General features: G+C 39.4%; 2 protein-coding genes across 2 annotated transcripts; both read right to left on the reverse strand.

Moving 5' to 3' along the window:
• Positions 1–1,084: 1,084 nt before the first annotated feature.
• On the reverse strand, positions 1,085–15,855 carry LOC148047761 (vomeronasal type-2 receptor 26-like). The gene is made up of 7 exons (XM_087708139.1): positions 15,739–15,855; positions 13,593–13,777; positions 12,485–12,770; positions 5,781–6,617; positions 3,365–3,592; positions 2,389–2,515; positions 1,085–1,986 (listed from the first exon to the last, which is right to left on the reverse strand). Exons 1-7 carry the CDS (start codon positions 15,853–15,855, stop codon positions 1,085–1,087), a joined length of 2,682 nt encoding a protein of 893 aa, XP_087564265.1.
• A 1,684-nt stretch (positions 15,856–17,539) lies between these two features.
• Positions 17,540–19,038, reverse strand: LOC148047762 (vomeronasal type-2 receptor 26-like). The gene is made up of 2 exons (XM_087707772.1): positions 18,940–19,038; positions 17,540–18,510 (listed from the first exon to the last, which is right to left on the reverse strand). Exons 1-2 carry the CDS (start codon positions 18,965–18,967, stop codon positions 17,609–17,611), a joined length of 930 nt encoding a protein of 309 aa, XP_087563898.1. The 5' UTR covers positions 18,968–19,038; the 3' UTR covers positions 17,540–17,608.
• Between the last annotated feature and the right edge of the window lie 661 nt (positions 19,039–19,699).

Below are 19,699 nucleotides of genomic sequence, written 5' to 3' on the forward strand. Positions count from 1 at the left end.
ACTCATATATCTTAAGAGTAAGCGCTTTCTCCATTTCTTCTTCCTTCAGCAGTCAAATTCATACTCCACATTAAATTTATCCACACTGTTACTATTGTAGTCCTTGGGCGTCTTTTTGCAAATTAGAGTTCATAATCGATCATGGCCCCAAAACCCTTCAGCTCCCTAAGCTTTCCCCCAAAATAATATCTAGATAGCTGTATAGTTTCTAAGTTCACCAAGAATATTTTTCTTCTTTTTTCACTTTTCCTCATTTAAATTGGTTAATGTCCTCTCTGAATATCACAAGAGTCTTTGTTCTTTTTTAAATTCTGGAAGGCTTCTCCTTAAGTGTATTAAATCCGACATCAGTCCAACAACAATAATAGGAAGCATATTCCTTGCAGTCTTTGGTTTTTTTAAAGTTCTTCAAAAAACATAGTCTAGACTTTTTTCTAGCCCAGTCTCCATTTTGTTTTTACAGTTGCTGTGTTAATCTTTTCCAGATATGTCAATAGCTCTGAAAGCTTAGTTGCCGCTATTCTCATGAAGGAAAAATTCTGCTCCACCCCTTTTTTTGAGTCCCACTTTTACAGTTTCTCTTTCCTGATATCTCCCATGTACCTATCTATCTCATTTATCTAACTATGAGTGATCTAATATTATCCAGCAAGAAGAAATCAATCAAATATATACAGTATTTGAAATTAACTATTTTTGAAACAAAGACAGAACATCATCAAAGAAAATAATATACAACACCAGCACACCAATACATAGTAACAAAAACCACACCATTATTAGCCATAGTCTTTGACTTAATATAAAGCCTTATCAGAACCTCTCTGGTAACAGTTTATCTGGCCTGGTTTTAGAAAATCTATTAAGGTCATTGATGATTGTTATAATTTAATATGAATTCAGATTATGACAATTGAAGGATATGGTTATTTCAAATAGTTTGAGTTGTTTAAACAACTTTTTATTCAATTATTATAATTCAAAATTCATATGGAATGAAGAAAGTTAAGCAACAACACATAAAACATTGCTTCCAACTATGTGATTTAATGCTGAACAAAAATAAAACCCAGTATAAGGAGCCTTAGTGAGTTTTCATCATCAGATATTCTTTGGTGTTCAGGGCAGGTCTTAGGATTATAATGTAGCATTTGGGGATAAAGATGCAGCCCAGTAAACCCAAGCTGGAGGCCAAGATGGAGAAGATCTGCACAGCCACCATGTATTTCCCCTTGGTGCTCAGGTAAGTGGGGACAAAGGAGATCCAAACACTGCAAAAAACCAACATGCTGAAGGTGATCAGTTTGGCTTCATTGAAGGTCCCTGGCAGCTTTCGAGCCAGAAATGCCACACAGAAGCAAATTGCAGACAGAAAGCCCATGTAGCCAAGAGCAGAGTAGAACATGGTGACAGAGCCTTCATTGCATTGCAGCAGGATGTGTTCTGGTTGGGAATGAAAGTCAGAATCTGGGAATGGGGTGAAGATTGCCAGCCACATGATACAGATGCATACTTGAATACCAGAGCAAGATAAAACAATAAAGTTAGCCAGACTCTTCCCCAGCCATTTCCTCATGACACTGCCTGGCTTCGTGGCCAAAAATGCAACTATCACCATAATTGTCTTTGCCAGCAAGGAAGAGACGGCAACTGAGAAAACGAAACTGAAGGTGACTTGCCGAAGAAGGCAAGTCACTTTCTTGGGGTGACCAATAAACAGAAGGGGGGTCAAGAAAGCAAGCAAGAGGGAGATCAGAAGAGTGTAGGTGAGGTCCCGGTTGTTAGCTTTGACTATGGGAGTTTCTCGGTATTTAATGAAGATTCCCAGAATTAAGGCGGTAGTTAGGGACAAAGCAATGGCAAAGAAAGCCAGGATAAGTCCCAACAATTCTTCAAAGGATAAGAAGCTTATAGTTTTGGGGACACACTGATCTCGCTTCTTATTGGAATACTGGTCATGTGGACACTTTTCACAATGGGCTGCATCTGGAAAAAAATTTGTTACCATGTATCTGTTTCTGCGACTGTAGCAGCATGAAGACTACATCAGAAATAAATTACTTCATTTTCAAGGAATAACATAATATTTCTGCTCAGGGATATCCACAATATACAACATTAGTTAAAATTATCAACACTATTTTTAAAGGCTGAAGATGAATGTGATTATCAGCTCTCAAATCTTATCCTCTTTCCTAAAACCAAACAAGAAAGTAACAAGTCAAATGCTCACATTATCACACAAAATTTGGTGTCTTTGAAAGGTTTGTGAATGCTTTAAGAAAGTTGATGTTTTTCTTGCTTCTTTGTCCAATATTCCCCCAAAACAATAGAGAATATTTATTATATCCTGATTGTTTAAATTATTTTTGGAGCCACCAACTGTACCTTCTTGCACAGAGTATGTTCCTTCCATACACAGAGAACAGTCGTAACAGCAAACTGGTGCTCCCTCTCTCACAAGTTTGGTGTAACCCGGGGAGCAACTTTCTGTACATCTTGAATAAGGCACCATCTAAGCATAAATAGAAAGATTATTTCAGGGCAATGTATGAATTAGAAGGGTTTACTGAAATCAACTGCTTCCAGAAGCCCAGGAGCACATTGAGCAAAACCAGTCAAGAAGTAGTGGCATTAACTTTAATTACTCTACATGCAAGGGGCAAAGGAAAGGCCATTCTCTTTCTGTATCAATCTTCATTGTAGATCCCAAAACACACACACACAGAGACATACACACACACAAACATAAAACTAATCTTTGTTTTCCCTTGCTTCTCAGTTCCAGGTGCTTTTTCTGTTCTGACTGAATGGTGGAGTATGGAAGGATTTATATTCCTTGCAGTCATCAGGTGGTTTCTAAAATTTGTTGAGGGCACTAGGAATTTATCTCCGCCATCAGGGTCACTTGAATAGTGCAAATGGGTGTGGAACCTTCCTGCAATTGCTGAATTTGTATCCTTATAGAAAGCAAGTAAACTTAAGTAAGAAATCTGGGCATGGCTTAGCAGTATTAAGCAGTCTGCTGCTTTGTGAAGTAAACTATCAGTCTGTCTGGGCTTGTCTGTTGATATGAAACTAACTAATTGTGTTTGGCTGTAACTCTCCCGTCCTAACATTTATTCATCTATTCTTACGTATATAAAGAAATTAATGAATCCAGCTGAATCGGTTATCTGTGTGTGGTTTCTCGATATGAATTTGTGCAACAAACTCTGACAATATCTACTAAATTATTGAAGCTTTAAATTCTCTTATTTGAAAGTTATCTCAATTGTCCTCAATAAGTATTTTTCCTATTGAGCAGAAAACATTCCACATGTGGAGATAAACAGAAGAGCAAAATCCCAGCAGCCTCAATTACTTTGTGAAATAATGTTGGCCATTGGATGGCACTTTGATTGACAGAAATCTTCACTTCCAAGGAGGCTTGTCTTTCTACAGTCCCAATTTTCACCCCTGCATCTGATTTGTTCAAAAGTGATGTCCACTGCATGATATCAAAGCTACCAACAGGAATTCCATTTTCTTCAAAAGAAATCCCATCTCTGGAAATATTGTGATGTTGGAAGTTTCTCAGGAACCTATGAAGCTGTAGAAACATAGAAAAAAACATGACAATTTGAGCCATTATTCGATGTGATTCTTGCTATTATTCTGGTTTGGAGATACTCTGAATAATTCAACCTCTTCAAACCACCACTGCCATCTGAAACATTGATTCAGTATTTCATGGAAAGTTTTTTTCAATTATTCCCCAGGAATTTACAGATCTTTCTCAAAAAACTATGTCACATGGTCAAGCTCGCCCTATAAAGTGACATGTTGGGCGAAAAGGACCTCGTACACGACTCTCACTCCATCAAGGACCAAGGACAACTCATCTCAAATGATCTAGGCCCCAGAGCTCACTTTAACAACATTGCCCAAAAGCATTAATAGTTGTTAATCTAATTTTGCAAAGCTTCTTCTCCGGTAACATTGTACTGCAAACTAGGGAATACAAAACCTTTGCCAGAGTAATTCTCAAATACAGCTCATCTGCCTGGAATCCACACTCTAAATCAGACATTTATTCGATTGAGCAGGTCCAGAGGTATTTCACGAGAAGAGTACTCCACTCCTCTACTCACAATTGAATCCCTAGAATAGGTTTGAAATTTTGGGCTTGAACAATCTGGAACTTGTCCAGCAGCAGTCTGAACTAAGCATAGTAGACAAAATTGTCAGCTACAATGTCTTACCTGTGAACAACTTCTTCAGCTTGAACCTCAATAATACACAGGTAAGTAATCGATACAAACTTAAGGTAAACTGCTCCAAACTCAATTGCATGAAATACAACTTCAGCAACAGAGTGGTCACCACCTGGAATGCTCTACCTGACTGCTTTGTTACAACCTCAAACCTTCACAGCTTCAACCTTAAATTGTCAGCATTGACTTCATTCAGTAATCAGGAAAGAAACCACTCAACTCCATTTGAATTGAAATCAAGTGTACTTTTACTAATTATAAATGAACAGTTGCAAAGCAAAGCTGAGTCTGGTTAATTAGGCGCGAAAGCTAATAATATAATGTATAATTCATTCCCCTCCCCTTGGCATCCCTGTGCACAGTCCAATCATATTGCCCCCAAATGTCAGGTGTGAGATAACTTCAAAAGGCATCACCAGGATGGAATGCTGGACCATTGGCCTTGGCGGGAAACTCCCTTCCTCCACATGCGCAGTAAAGTGGTCAGTTCAGCGTCTAGAAACTTCCTCCAGCACATCAATGATTCCCCTCCCAAATACCATGCCCCTCCCTCCCTGTTTCAATGGCAGCCGAAGCAGCAGCAAAGCAGAGGCTGACATAAACTGTCTACCATGGAACTCACCCCATTCTGAGAGGTCCGTAAAGGGGGCATGCATAAGCGCACCAGCAAATCTACCATCCCTGTCCTACTGTCCCCGTTTATTTGTATTCATTTCCTTCATTGATGTCCAGGTTCATATTTATATTGATATCATGTACATGTTTGACAAACTAATTAAAAAAATAAGTAATTGAATAACTAAATAATGAAACATTATAATTCAACAAAATATGTGTATAATTACCAGAACTATATAAGCTTGTCAACTGTACTAACTATGATGAATATTATTTTATTTGTACCAAAACGTAAGACACTCAGGTGCCACACTCTTCACACATTGATATGTTTGTAATAAATTAAAACATAAAAAAACATGGGGAAAAATTAGAGTCATTTAATGTCAGGGTTCCAAGTAATATGCCCATATTACAGGACTCTGAGGCAAGCAGGTTCATCAAATATCAGTTTTATTGGACATATCATATAAGCATATAGGCTAGTGAAAACTGACTCCAAATGTTTCCACAGTTTTCACCTAATTAAAATTAAAAGTTTTCCTCTCCTTTCCAAACAATCAGTCACAGGATCCAATCAAGGTGTCATCTGGTTGCCTGGTAACTAGACCCATCCTCCTTCCAGCCATCAGTGGGAATGTCCTTGGTTCCCAGGAGAGAATATTTTGTTTTGGCTACAAACCCCCATCTATCTCTATTCCCCTCCTCCTTATCCCTTCACTCCACTGTGGCAACACTGAACCTTCAAAATGGCCTCAGCCTGGTCAGCTTCAGGGATGACACTCACTCTCAAATACCACAAATTGAGCGACTGCTCTTTGGAATATCTCACCCCTTTCTACATCTAATTTAATATTGCAGAATTGGAAGGGGAGAATCAAAGGAACCTCAAAAGAGAAGACTTACCTGCCATGGTTGCACAATCTCGGCTGATTGGTGGAATCCAGCCTGCATTCTCCTCTTACTCCACTGGGAGGAAGAGGCAGCATTGAGGACCCAGGCCACAACTTGAATTATTTGGGAAATACTGGAGGAATCCTGAGACAGGATTCTTGCAATCACATCATGGGGTGGGAATTCCCAGTTGTCTTTTTCTCTGCATTTTTTCCAAACTTTCTTAGCTAACAGAGGACTTGAATAGGAACATTCGAATGCTTCCTTTCCATATGATATGACCATAGATTCATAAGATTTATAGTCATAATGCTGAGTCCATCTCTTTCTCTGGATGAGGAAGGAAAACAAAGCATGTTTATTTTGGAGATCAACCCAGAGGTCAAAAATATCTACACTTAAAGCTGTCAAAGTTGTTGCAATCCACACCCTTCCCACAGTGGATGTATTAGTCATATCAAATGTTTGTATTATTGCTGCTAATGTTCCTGAGGCTTGAGAGTCCAGTTGGCATACTATAATTTTTATTTGACTCTTCATAAGAGAAATGAACATTTTCCTTTTCTCTTGGAGGACAGGATCCCCAGCACTTGTCTGCATATTTGCTTCTGGGACGGTTCCTGAGAGGACAATGCAAATCCCATGTTTTAGAGATAAAACTTCCAAACATCTTTTGAATTTTTCTCCTTTTTCATTGTCCTGAGAAAGGAGGCCGATCCATGTCCATCGGAAATGCAGAAGAATCTGGACAATGGCTGAGTAAGGAGGTTCTTGGTTTGGGGTCAACCGATATGAAAAAGGAAAACGATGATTTTGCTCAGCCATTTGGTTGATGACACTGTAGTTGATCTAAAGATAAAAGAGAAGGTATTGGTAGTTTGTGCCAGTTTTAATGATAAAAGTCAGATGGTAAATCTAAGGGCCTTTTCCCACGGCTGAGAGATGTTTCAAACAATAACTTCATGAACTTTGCTAGTTCGCTTGATGTCCTGTATTTTTGCCTTGTGTGCTCCTTTTGAAACCAGGGAGCTCTGAATTATCTGTGGGTAAGGTTCATGGGTGTTTCTCATAGAGTAAGGTGACCAGATTTTAACATTGGTAAAGAGGGACACCATTGACGGGAGGGGGGCGTTCTTGATTTAAAAATTTAAAAAAATCAGGATGCTGGACAAATTGTTCATGTGTGCATGCTCACATTTGTCAACCTGTAAGATTCACCACTGGTCCTAAGTCACTTTTTTTAGTGCTATTGTAAATTGATTAGTCATTAAATGAACTGTTGTAAGTCAAGGACTACCTGTACTGTTCTAAACAAAAAACCTGTAACCATATATCCCCATAACCATTAGTCTGATCAGCCTTGTAACATATATCCCAGCCTTCAAGATGGGGACATCTGCAATAGGAGATCAAAAAAGATAGTTTTCAATTATAGGCTGGAACCAGCATCTTGACTATTCTGACTCCCCACAACCCTACTTCATGTTAATATAAAGCAATTAGGTGGATACAATTCCATATTGAATTCAAATTGACTTACAATCGTGTGTGTGTGTGTGTGTGTGTGTGTGTGTGTGTGTGTACACAGTATATCATATACATATAGCATTGTAAAAGTGAAATTTCCACCTATTGTCACTCATATACTGGGTTCCTAATTTTATCTAAGTTCCTGTTAATTTTAATGGTTTTATATTGCTGTTTTATTGTATTGTAAACTTCTCAGTATCACTTTGGATAGTAAGATGAGTGGCAAATAAATTTAATAAATAAATAAATAATACTCATTAACTTATCACACCTATCTATAGATAAGCGCAAAAAGCAATTAAACAAGCATTTTCAAGAGGAGAAAAGTACCTTGAGTCTAAAAGATAACCTCTTGGGATTAGGGGGCATGATTTTGTTCCTTGATTTAGCAGATATGCCATCTTAGCAAAACGTTTCAGAATCCAATCCTTAAACCTAAATCATAGTTTGCTGGTTGCCTGAAGAAATATCATCTGTTACTGAGATGGATTAGAACTAGTTAAACACCAAGCCTTCCCTGAAAGGTAGGGAAACCAAGTTTCTTAAGCTTTTTGAAGGAAATATCATTTAAAAGTCTTACTTAACTCCAAGTGATCTTTTGCATATTGGGGAGGTAAGTAAGCTAAAAACAATTCAGCCTTTTATTTCCTATCAATTCTGGCGCAAGGTGATGGTTTAACCCCCCCCCCCACACACACACCAATAGCGCGGAGGCTGAGGAAAATGAGAGCGGAGAATCGAGCTGCTCATTTTTCTGCAACCTGGCGGGGCAGAGGAAATGAGGCGAGGTGGCCTCAGGTGACAGCCCTTTGGAGGCGTCGCTTCTCGAGCAGAGCCCAGTTGTGTCTGTAACAAAGCCCATGTAAAGTGGTTGCCACTGCAGCCCCGGCTGCCTGGTAACCGGGTCCTGCCCCTTTAAGCCGCCGGAGGGTGGGATGGAGGTGAAGAAATCCTTTCCATCCCAACCTCTGGCCAGTTCCTTCGGTGCTCCAGTGGGTCGCTGGGTCCTGGAGCCGTCGCCATTTCCTTTTCCTCCTTTTGTGTGTTCACTCCCCACCCCATGCGGACGGCGGAGGGGAAGGAGACTCTGATGGCTGCAGCAGCAGCAGAAGTGGTGGCGTTGGCTGGAGCACAAATCCGGGTAGGTGGCTCTGGCTCTCCCTTCCCCGATCATGTCCCGTTGCTGCTGGCACCATGGTGGGAGGAGCGAGCGAACCACTGACCGACCCCGTGCGTCCAATCGCCGACTCCAGCTTGGCGGGCGAAGGGGCGAACTCTCATTAGCAGCGGTGATGGTTAAATGTTACATTGGAAGATTGATGGGGTATTTTAGAATGCAATCAGCGCAGTAACAACTAAACAGGCAGGCATGCCAAGTGGCACAGGACAGGCAAGAATTTACCAGGGGCTTTTTAATTAGGGGTGGAGGGAGATGGACCTCAATTCAGGACCCCGCGAGGGAGTCCTGTTTTTTCAAGGAAGAATTCTCAAAGAGCAGTTGCTGCCACGAACAAAAAGCAGCTTTTAACCCCAAGTGCGATGCCACAAATGTCACTATTTCCATCCGAGCTGCCACCGCAATCCTTGCACGCTGGCGAGAAAGAGGTAGCGGGAAGAAAAAAATAAATAAATAACCACCCTCCCAAGCAGCCGGAGCTTGCAAAGGGCGACGTTGCAATGAGGGTCGTACTCCTGACCCTCTAAAACTCTCAGGAAACTCCTTTGCAGCTACTGGGGGGGGGACCCCGTCACAGGAGCAGCCCCACGGTGGGAGAACGACAGGACGGCTGCGAAAAGGCACAAGGGGGGGGATTGACAGCAAGGGTCCGTCCTGCTGCTCACCTTAAAGCTCTCGCCTAGCCAAGCTCTGGAGTTGCAGCCGCTGCTCGCCATTCCCTCAACTCGGAGTATGGAGCGCGCGCAAAGACCTGCCATGCGGGACTCCCCGCAAACCTCTCGCATATTCTCCCCACCCCCCACTCGCTCCGTCTTACCAGATTTCGGGAGGTATCTGTAGAGGGAATTGGATGGGACAACCACCTCTTCCACTCCGGCGTTCTGCCGGCTGGTGAGTGCTCCCATGCTTCAGGCGCAGCGGCAGAGGGTATCCGGGGTTGCGGAGGGGGGGAAGAGAGGAGAGGGGTGCGTCAGCTTCCCAGTTCGCAGCAGACCTTTTCTAGCAGGCACAAAGGACTTCCATGGACTTGCTTTGCTGAGTGGGGGCTTTAATAGAAAGGAAAGCAACTTCAGAGCTGGCATTGGGCCGGTAAAGGCTTCCCACTGATGGCTACGCTTTGGAAACGTGGATCTCCAATGCCAGGTCCACGCCAGGAGGTTCGGGGCTTCCCTCCAGGCCACCTGCACAGCCAGCAGCTGTGTCCACAGGCTCTGTGGGGAAAGGCGGGTCATGGGAAAGGGGAGCAAGTGCGCTCCCCGCCTGTCCGCTCCAATCTTACCCGCCCAGTTCCCAAACCCTCTCTTCGGAAAGAGTTCTCCAGCAGCCTCAGGCAAGGTGTCTTCCCCGCCCCGCTCAGGCCGAAAGCAAATAAAGCAAATAAAATATAAAATGCTGGTTTACCTTTCTCTGCTGCTTCTCTCCCAGGCTTTCTAGAGCCGAGGTGGCACAGTGGTTAAATGCAGCACTGCAGGCTACTGCTAGATCAGCAGTTCAGCGGTTCAAATCTCACCGGCTCAGGGTTGACTCAGCCTTCCATCCTTCCGAGGTGGGTAAAATGAGGACCCAGATTGTTGGGGGCAATATGCTGACTCTCTGTAAACCGCTTTGAGAGGGCTGAAAGCCCTATTAAGTGGTATATAAGTCTACTGCTATTGCTATTGCTATGTAAACTGACCGTTTCCAATCCTATGGCCACTGTTGAGTTTTCCAAATTTTCTGGCAGAATGAGTATAGCACTTTTACTGCATCATCCTTTAAGATTTTGAATATCTCAGCTGCAATACTGTTACCTCCACTAGCTTTGTTGTTGTTCAGACTTCCTAAGATCCTTTTGACTTCACACCCTAAAATGTCTGGCTCGAGGTCCATGATCATCCTATTGTGGTTATTAGGGATGTTCAGCTCATTCTCGTATAATTCTGCTGTGTAATTTTGCCACCTCTTCTTAACCTCTTCTGCCTCTGTTCAGTCCCTGCCATTTTGGTCCTTTATCATGCACATCTTTGTATGAAATGTTCCCTTCATATTTCCAACTTTCTTGAAGAGATCTCTGGTCCTCCCTATTTTATTGTTTTTTCCCCTATTTCTTTGCACTGTTCATTTAAGAAGGCTTTCTTGTCACTTCTAGCTATTCTCTGGAATTCTGCTTTCAGTTGGGTGTATCTTCCCATTTCTCCCTTGCCTTTCGCTTCCTTTCTTTCCTCAGCTATTTGTAAAGCTTCCTCAGACAGCCATATTGCTTTCCTGCATTTCTTTTTCTATTGGATAGTTTTCATTGCTGCCTCTTGTACAATGTTGTGAACCTCCATCCATAGATCTAAGATATCAGATCTAATTTTTTAAATCTATTTGTCACCTCTATTGTTTATTTATAAGGGATATGTTTTGGTTCATACCTGAGCAGCTTTGTGTTTTTCCCTAGCTTCTTCATTTCAAGCCTACATTTTGCAACAAGAAGCTCATGATCTGAGCCACAGTCAGCTACTGGTCTTATGTTTAATGTCTGTATAGCGCTTCTCCATCTTTGGCTGCAAAGCACATAATCAATCTGATTTCTGTGTTGACCATCTGGTGATGTCCAAGTGTAGAATCATCTCTTGGGTTGTTGGAAAAGAGTGTTTGCTATGACCATCATATATTCTTGACAAAATTCTACGACCCTTTGCCCTGCATCATTTTCTACTCCAAAGCCAAACTTTCCTGTTAATCCAGTTATGTTTTGCCTTTCTATTTTAGCATTCTAATCCTCCATGATGTCATTTTTTGGTGCTATAAGGTGTCGTAGTGCTTCATAGAACTGGTCAACTTCATCCTCTTCAGCACCAATGGTTTGGACATAGACTTGGACTCCTGTGACCTTTAATGGTTTCCCTTGGATTCAAATTGAGATAATTCTGTCATTTTGTGGATTGTATCCCAATATTGCTTTTTCTACCCTTTTATTGACTATGATGGCTACTCCATTTCTACTGAGGGATTCTTGCCCACAGTAGTATACCTGTTGATCATCTCAATTAAATTTACCCATTTATGTCCATTTTAGGTCTCTGATTCCTAAGATGTTGATGTTTAGTTTTGTCATTTCTTATTTGACCACAGCCAGCTTGCCTTGATCCATGGATCTTACATTCCAGGTTCCTATGGAGTGTTGATCTTTACAGCATTGGACTTTCCTTTCACCACCAGATACATCCACAGCTGAACATCCCTTCAGCTTTGACCCAACCGCTTCACTCTTTCTGGCACTACTAGAATTAGTCCTCTGCTCGTCCCCAGTAGCATATTGGACACCTTCTGAAGTGAAGGGCTCATCTTCCAGAGTCATATCTTTTTGCCTTTTGGTAGGGTCCATGGGGTTTTCATGGCAAAGATACTGGAGTGTGTTGCCATTTCCTTCTCCAGTGGATCACATTTTGTTAGATCTCTCTGGTATGTCCTGTCTGTCTTGGGTGGCCATTCACGGCATAGCTCAGAGTTTCATTGAGCTGTTCAAGCCCCTTCATCACGTCAAGGCAGTAATCCATGAAGGGAATATATAGATATAATATGTGTCTATGTGTGAACATACAGTGGGGAGCTGCAACCAGTTTAACAAACAGTTCTGTGAGCATGTGCTTTGCGTGCATGTGCAGTGTTCAAAATACACCAATTTCAAGCTCTGCAGCTCACCTTCTAGGGAAACCCCAGTAGGTAAAACACCTGAGTCACAAAAATCCTCTGTGCCGCGTGAATCAGCTGAGCTGAAAAATGCAGAAATTTAGGACAGGATAAGGCAGGTGCTGGTGGGTGAGGAGAACTCATCACAGGAACTACATAACTACATATGTATGCACAAACACACACACACACACACACACACTTCACATACTTTGTGATTTAAAAATTCTTTCAGTTCTTCTAATATTTACTCTCTGACTTTCAATTTATTTGGAGAAATATGTACAAGTGCTGCCTTCTAGGCAAATCTGAACAATTTACAACTTGGAATTAATTCCATTTGCCTTTATACCTGTGGAATTTTATAGATGCTCATGACATTAGATATATGATCAAAGAGTTCAGAATCCATCTCTTCAAGAACTGCCAGCAGATATTTTTGACTTCCACACCTGTAGTTTGGGATGCTCTCTTGTCCTGTAGACAGCACGTCCAGCATGGCCTCATATGTCATTCTTGCACTGAAAAAGTTCTGATAGATGTTGTAGCCCAGGGTGATGTTGGGTAAGAGCCAAGGATTCTGGTTGACTTCACGAACAGCCAACAAAAAGGGCAGAATATGGTAGAAAGTGTTCTCACTGCAACGTAAGAAATGCCAACATCATTCTTTTTTTTTTTGCTCTATATCAATGATTTATGTGATCAACTTAAAAGCAATTGTGTTCTTTTTGCCGATGATATAAAATTATTCAATTCTACAGATAATTCTGTTGCTTTTTGCAAGGTGATCTCGACTATGTGTCCGAATGGTCATCTCTTTGACAACTTCAAATTTTGATTAATAAATGCTCTGTGTTTATTGGTAAATATAATCAGAATATCAAGTATAAGCTAGGTGGCATTAATCTAGAAGATTACGCTCACTTTGTCAAGGACTTAGGTGTTCTTATCACTCATGATTTATGCTTCAAAGCTCACTGTATCAGCGTTGCTAAAAAAGCATTAAGAGTTGTAAACTTCATTTTGCGAAGCTTTTTTTCTGGAAACCTTGTATTTTTAATTAGAGCTTATAAAACTTACGCTAGATCAATTATAGAGTTTTGTTCAACTGTTTGGAATCCCCACCATATGTCTCACATCAGTACAATCAAGTGTGTTCAGAAGTACTTCATGAGAAAAGTCTTGCACGATTCTGTACACAATAGAATTCCTTATGCTACTAAGCTTGAAATTCTCACCTTTCATAACTTAGAACTGTGTCACTTGTGGTCAGGGCTAGGTGTTGGTATATAAAGGAACTTTTACAAAATCATCATGATCCCCAGGAACCTTTACTCTAAAGCAAATTGGAATGCGCAATAATGAATTTGCCTTTCTCAAAGTGAGGAATAGGACAAATGAAATCCTTCCTAGAGAAGAAATTGGAGGATGTAAACTCAATCACTAGAATCCTGGATTACCTTTTCAGTTGGTGGGTTGGAGGCTTGGAGAATGAAAATTGGTACAATCGAGCTACGATTCCAGACATTATTCCAGTAATCCAGTAGTCTCCTGGATGGTAGTAATGGAACCATTCCTTTTCTTCTATTATCACCTTAAATGGGCATTTCACCAGCATACTGGCACAGGGTATTTGAGACAGAAACTGAAGCAGAAAAAGCTGTATATGCATCAGCAACAACATTTGACATAAACAGTAAGAGATCCTTCCTAGTTCTTTCTTCAGCACAGAGTTAAATCTCAGAGTCTACAGTTACAGGGAAGACAGTGCAGTTTGCCTGCAGATTTGAAAGTTTTATCTGCAATTCCAGATTGCTACAGTATTCACCCAGCTTTACTCCAACCTCTGCTCCTCATGACAGAAGGAGGCTGTTACAAATCAGAGTATCGGGTGCTGTCTATCCCACATTGATTGGCAACTAATTATGTTGGTGGAAATTCCAAAGGGGAATATATAATCATGCTTATAAAAATTAGAAGGGGAATTGGGAATGAGCATTGTCACAAAAGTGTGAAGTTGGAGAAAACAGTTTTGTTTGACTCAGAAGAACAATACTAATTTGAGAATCGAGAAAGGAACAATTCAGGGAAGTTTGATTGTTTTTAATAGTCTGAAAACTTATTCTTGAGATTCTAAAGCTTCAAATGTGGAAAAACAATTCAATATTCGTGAACTAGGCAATGAGCTGTTATATTTCCTTCTTATTCTGTCTGATGTGGATGAGGTTATTGCTCTCAATGGTTAGATCAGAGGTGGTATTCAGCCGGTTCAGACTGGTTCAGGCAAACCATTAGTGATAACTTGCCCACCCCCACCCCCCGTTCTATACCATCCTATTAAGCCACCTTTTTAAGCCATGTGCATGAGCAAAGCGCAGGCGTGAAACTTCGCACACATGTGTGGAAGGCACACATGCTCACAAAGAGGGCATGCATAGACGGGGCAAACCAGTGGTAAACCTATGTGACGCCCATCTCTGGGTTAGATACTCCAGAATGGTTAACTCCGGATCATGAGTCCTTCGGGATTGGGCGGCCTATAAATCTAATAAATTAAATTAAATTAAATTAAATTAAATTAAATTAAATTAAATAATTAAATTAAATTAAATTAAATTAAATTATTAAATTAAATTAAATTAAATTAAATTAAATTAAATAAATAAATTAAATTAAATTAAATTAAATTAAATTAAATTAAATTAAATTAAATTAAATTAAATTAAATTAAATTAAATTAATTAAATTAAATTAAATTAATTAAATTGAATTAAATTAAATTAAATTAAATTAAATTAAATTAAATTAAATTAAATTAAATTAAATTAAATTAAATTAAATTAAATTAAATTAAATTAAATTAAATTAAATTAAATTAAATTAAATTAAATTAAATTAAATTAAATTAAATTAAATTAAATTAAATTAAATTAAATTAAATTAAATGATATATTGAACAACCTATTGGAGATTCCTGTTAAACGTCTTGTATCTTTCAAAATGCAGAAGACTATCAGTCTTCATGGCTACAAAGAAAATCTAGTCAAAATTCCCTGGGGATTTAAACTAAAAAATAGCTTGTTACTGACTTCTTCATGATGTGGTGATATTTGCTGTCTCTTTCATAAGTGATCTAACAGGGAACTAAGATATGATGCTATAGCAGTACAATACCAACTTTTCAATCCTGAGAAAGGTCACTCTCTTCTAATTTTCTATTACCCTGTTGTAACTTTTGGTCCATTTTGTCCATTTCCCCCCCTTTGTTCATGTGTTTTTTCCAAGGTACCTACCATACTTTTTTGGTCTCATCAGGTAACCTGAATTCCTTCTGGTATCAGCCAATTGAACGTCACATTATATTTAATCAGTTGTGCTGTCAAGAATTGATACTGTCTCCACAGCTCTCCTCGCCTCTCTAACTCTCCTTTGTTTTAAAGTCAGAATTTCTCTCCCTTTGTACTCCATAAGCTCATCTCCAGTTCTTTTTTATATTTCATCTCTCAGCATCTTCTTGGTAAACCTCACGTGCACCTCTTTTGGTAATGTTTGCCTTCTTGCATAGTTCGTATGGATTCTGAATATTTTGTCTATTTCTCATTGTACTTCATGGTTCTTTTTCTGCAATACTCCAGCCTGCAGCTCTATCATCACCTCAACCATCTCAAGACAGATAACTGTCTCTTCTAATTTTCTATTAGCCTGTGGTAGTTTTTGGTCCATTTCGTTCTCTGTTGGCTGAGCCCTTATTTCTATTTTCTGTACCTCTGTTCATTTTTCACTATCATTTGCTAGAAGTTCCCTATCTTTTCATCCATCTTACATATATCCCCCTTCATCTTCCCCATTTCATTCTGATTTCATCATGGTTTTTTGACATAACTTCCTCACTTTTGGTCATGGCTTCTTGGATCGATCGCAGCATCACTTGCATAGTCTGCATGGAGCTTGACTTCTTCAGGCCTAACATGTTTTCTCTCATTTGTTGATTAGACTGTCTTGATGCCGCCGATGATGTTGCTGATGAGGATGTATATATATTTACAAAGTTAATAATTAATACTTAATAATTAGATTAATAATTAGATTAAAAAGTATTAATAATTAATTATTCATAAATATTTAGAGTAATTGCTTCATCCGTTTTTTTTCCTTCAACAGTCAAATTTATAGACTACATTAAATTTATCCACACTGTTACTATTTTAGTACTTTGGAAGTGTTTTTGCAAATTAAAGTTCAAAATCCACCAAGGCCCCAAAACCCATCAAGTCACTAAGCTTCTCCCAAAATAATATCTAGATAGATGTATAGTTTCCAAGTTCACCAAGAACATTTCTCTTCTTTTTTTCACTTTTCCACATTCAAATTGGTTAATGTCCTCTCTGAATATCACAAGAGTCTTTATGGGGTATTTATAAATATTGCATCAGTAAGCAATATTAATAAATATTAATAGTAAGCATATTCCTAGTAGTCTTTGGTTTTTTAAAAAAAGTTCTTAAAAATAGTTAGTCTAGGCTTTCTTCTAGCTCAGTCTCCATTTTTTTAAGAGTCGCTCTGTTAATTTTTTCTTTATATGTCAATAACTCTGAAAGCTTAGTTGCCGCTACTCTCATTGAGTGAAAATCCTGCTCCACCCCTTTTTTGAGTCCCACTTTCAGAGTTTTCTAATGCTATATCAGGGTAAATTCATTTGCAGAAGATTAGAAAGTTCTCACTTAGTGCAGCCATGTTGCTCTTTGATTTTTATGTTCCTATCTCTCATGAAGCTGTCACAGCCATGATGACCATCTTCTCTCCAGTTGACTCCAAGGGGCTTCCCTATGTTCTAGCAGGAGAATATCTTAATCCATGCAGTCTTTGGGGATTCCCCTCTACCTTCGCTATCTCCTCACGAATTAAAGCTGCTCTAATGTTCATGTTTCATATTTTATCTATTCTTAGTATATGGAATGTTATCTATTTCTCTGTTTTTCTCTTTCTTGATCTCTCTCATTTATCTAACTATGAGTGATCTTCCATTATCCAGCCAGAAAAGACCAATCTAATACATACAGCATTTGACATTACATACAGCATTTTAAAACAAAGTCAGAACATCACCCAGAAAATAATATATAACACAAGCAGACCAATCTATGTAGTAACAAAAACACACACCATCATTAGCTATAGTCTTTGATTTAATATAAAACCTTATCAGAACATCTCTGGTAACAGTTTATCTGGCCTGGTTTCAGAAATTTTTATTAATGTTATTGATGATTGTTATGTTTTTCAGATTATGACAATTGAAGGATATGGTTATTTCAAATAGTTTGAGTTGTTTTAACAACTTTTTACTCAATTATTATAATTCAAAATTCATATGGAATGAAGAAAGATAAGAAACAACATGTACAACATTACTTCAAACTATGTGATTTAATGCTGGATGTAAACTGAACAAAAATAAAACCCAATATAAGGAGCCTTAGTGAGTTTTCATCATCAGATGTTCTTTGGTGTTCAGGGCAGGTCTCAGGATTATAATGTAGCATTTGGGGATAAAGATACAGCCCAGTAAACCCAAGCTGGAGGCCAGGATGGAGAAGATCTGCACAGCCACCATATATTTCCCCTTGGTGCTCAGGTAGGTGGGGACAAAGGAGATCCAAACACTGCAAAAAACCAACATGCTGAAGGTGATCAGTTTGGCTTCATTGAAGGTCCCTGGCAGCTTTCGAGCCAGAAATGCCACAAAGAAGCAAATTGCAGCCAGGAAACCCATGTAGCCAAGAGCAGAGTAGAACATAGTGACAGACCCTTCATTGCATTGCAGCAAGATCTGTCCTGGTTGGGAATGAAAGTCAGAATCTGGGAATGGGGCAAAGATTGCCAGCCATATGATACAGATGCATACTTGAATACCAGAGCAGGATAAAACAATAGAGTTGGCCAGACTCTTCCCCAGCCATTTCCTCATGACACTGCCTGGCTTCGTGGCCAAAAATGCAACTACCACCATAATCGTCTTTGCCAGCAAGGAAGAGACGGCAACTGAGAAAACGAAACTGAAGGTGACTTGCCGAAGAAGGCAAGTCACTTTCTTGGGATTACCAATAAACAGAAGTGGGGTCAAGAAAGCAAGCAAGAGGGAGATCAGAAGAATGTAGGTGAGGTCCCGGTTGTTAGCTTTGACTATGGGAGTTTCTCGGTATTTAATGAAGATTCCCAGAATAAAGGCAGTGGTTAGGGTCAAAGCAATAGCAAAGAAAGCCAGAATGAGTCCCAACAATTCTTCAAAGGATAAGAAGCTTATAGTTTTGGGGACACACTGATCTCGCTTCTTATTGGAATACTGGTCATCTCGACACTTTTCACAATGTGCTGCATCTGGAAAAAATTAGTTATCATGTATCTGTTTCTGCAACTGTAGCAGTGTGAAAATCACAACAGAAATAAATTACTTCATTTTCAAGGAATAAAATAATAGTTCTGCCCAGGGATATTCATATGAAACAACATTAGCTAATAGAATCAACACTCTTTTGAAAGGCTGAAGATGAATGTTATTATCAGCTCTCCAAACTTTTTTTCCTAAAACCAAGCAATCAATAGATATCAGCAATCTTTCATTATTTATTTTAATGCTCACATCATCATCCAAATTTGCTGATACTGCCCAATGTTTGAAAAGTTTGTGAATTTCTTCAAGAAATGTAATGTTTATCTTTCATCTTGATCAAATACGCCCAAAAAGCAATAGAGAATTTTGGTTAAATCCTGATTTTTTTTTGTTATTTTTGGAGCCACCTACTGTACCTTCTTGCCCAGAGTATGTTCCTTCCATACACAGAAAACAGTCGTAGCAGCAAACTGGTGCACCTTCCCTCACAAACTTGGCATAACCTGGGGAGCAACTTTCTGTACATCTTGAATAAGGCACCATCTAAACATAAATAGAAAGATTATTTCAGGGCAATGTATGAATTAGAAGGGTTTACTGAAATCCACTGCTTCCAGAAGCCCAGGAGCACATTTAGCAAAATCAGTCAAGAAGTAGTGGCATGAACTTTAATTACTCTACTTGCAAGAGGCAAATGAAAGGCCATTGTTTTTCTCTATCAATCTCCATTGTAGATTCCAAAAGAGACTTTCTGCCTTATTCTTTCTTCCAAAGGAATGTAGCTCCATTGAAAAAAATGTTTCTTCTTAGGGCATGTATGAGAATTCATCAATGATTTATATATATGTATATGTATATGTATATGTATGTGTATGTGTATGTGTGTGTGTGTGTGTGTGTGTGTGTGTGTGTGTGTGTGTGTGTGTGTGTGTGTATTTTCTAACTCAATTTGGTCTTTGGGGTTTCTTAGGATGGTGGATATTTTTCGGTTTGTGCAGAATGCTGTCATGATGTTATGTTTGTGGAGGATTTTGCTGATTCTGTCTGTGGTGGCTTTTATGTATGGGAGGAAGGCTTTTCCATTTTCTTGTTCTCAGTCCTGGATTTTAGTGGGGGTTTCTTTTTGGATTAGGTTGGTAATCCTATTTCTTTGGAATCCATTGGATGTCAGTACGT

This window comes from Thamnophis sirtalis, unplaced genomic scaffold (genome assembly GCF_051295495.1).
Source record: "Thamnophis sirtalis isolate CommonGarterSnake01/CBP01778 unplaced genomic scaffold, rThaSir2_p1.2 scaffold_3, whole genome shotgun sequence".
Taxonomy (NCBI): Eukaryota; Metazoa; Chordata; class Lepidosauria; order Squamata; family Natricidae; genus Thamnophis; species Thamnophis sirtalis.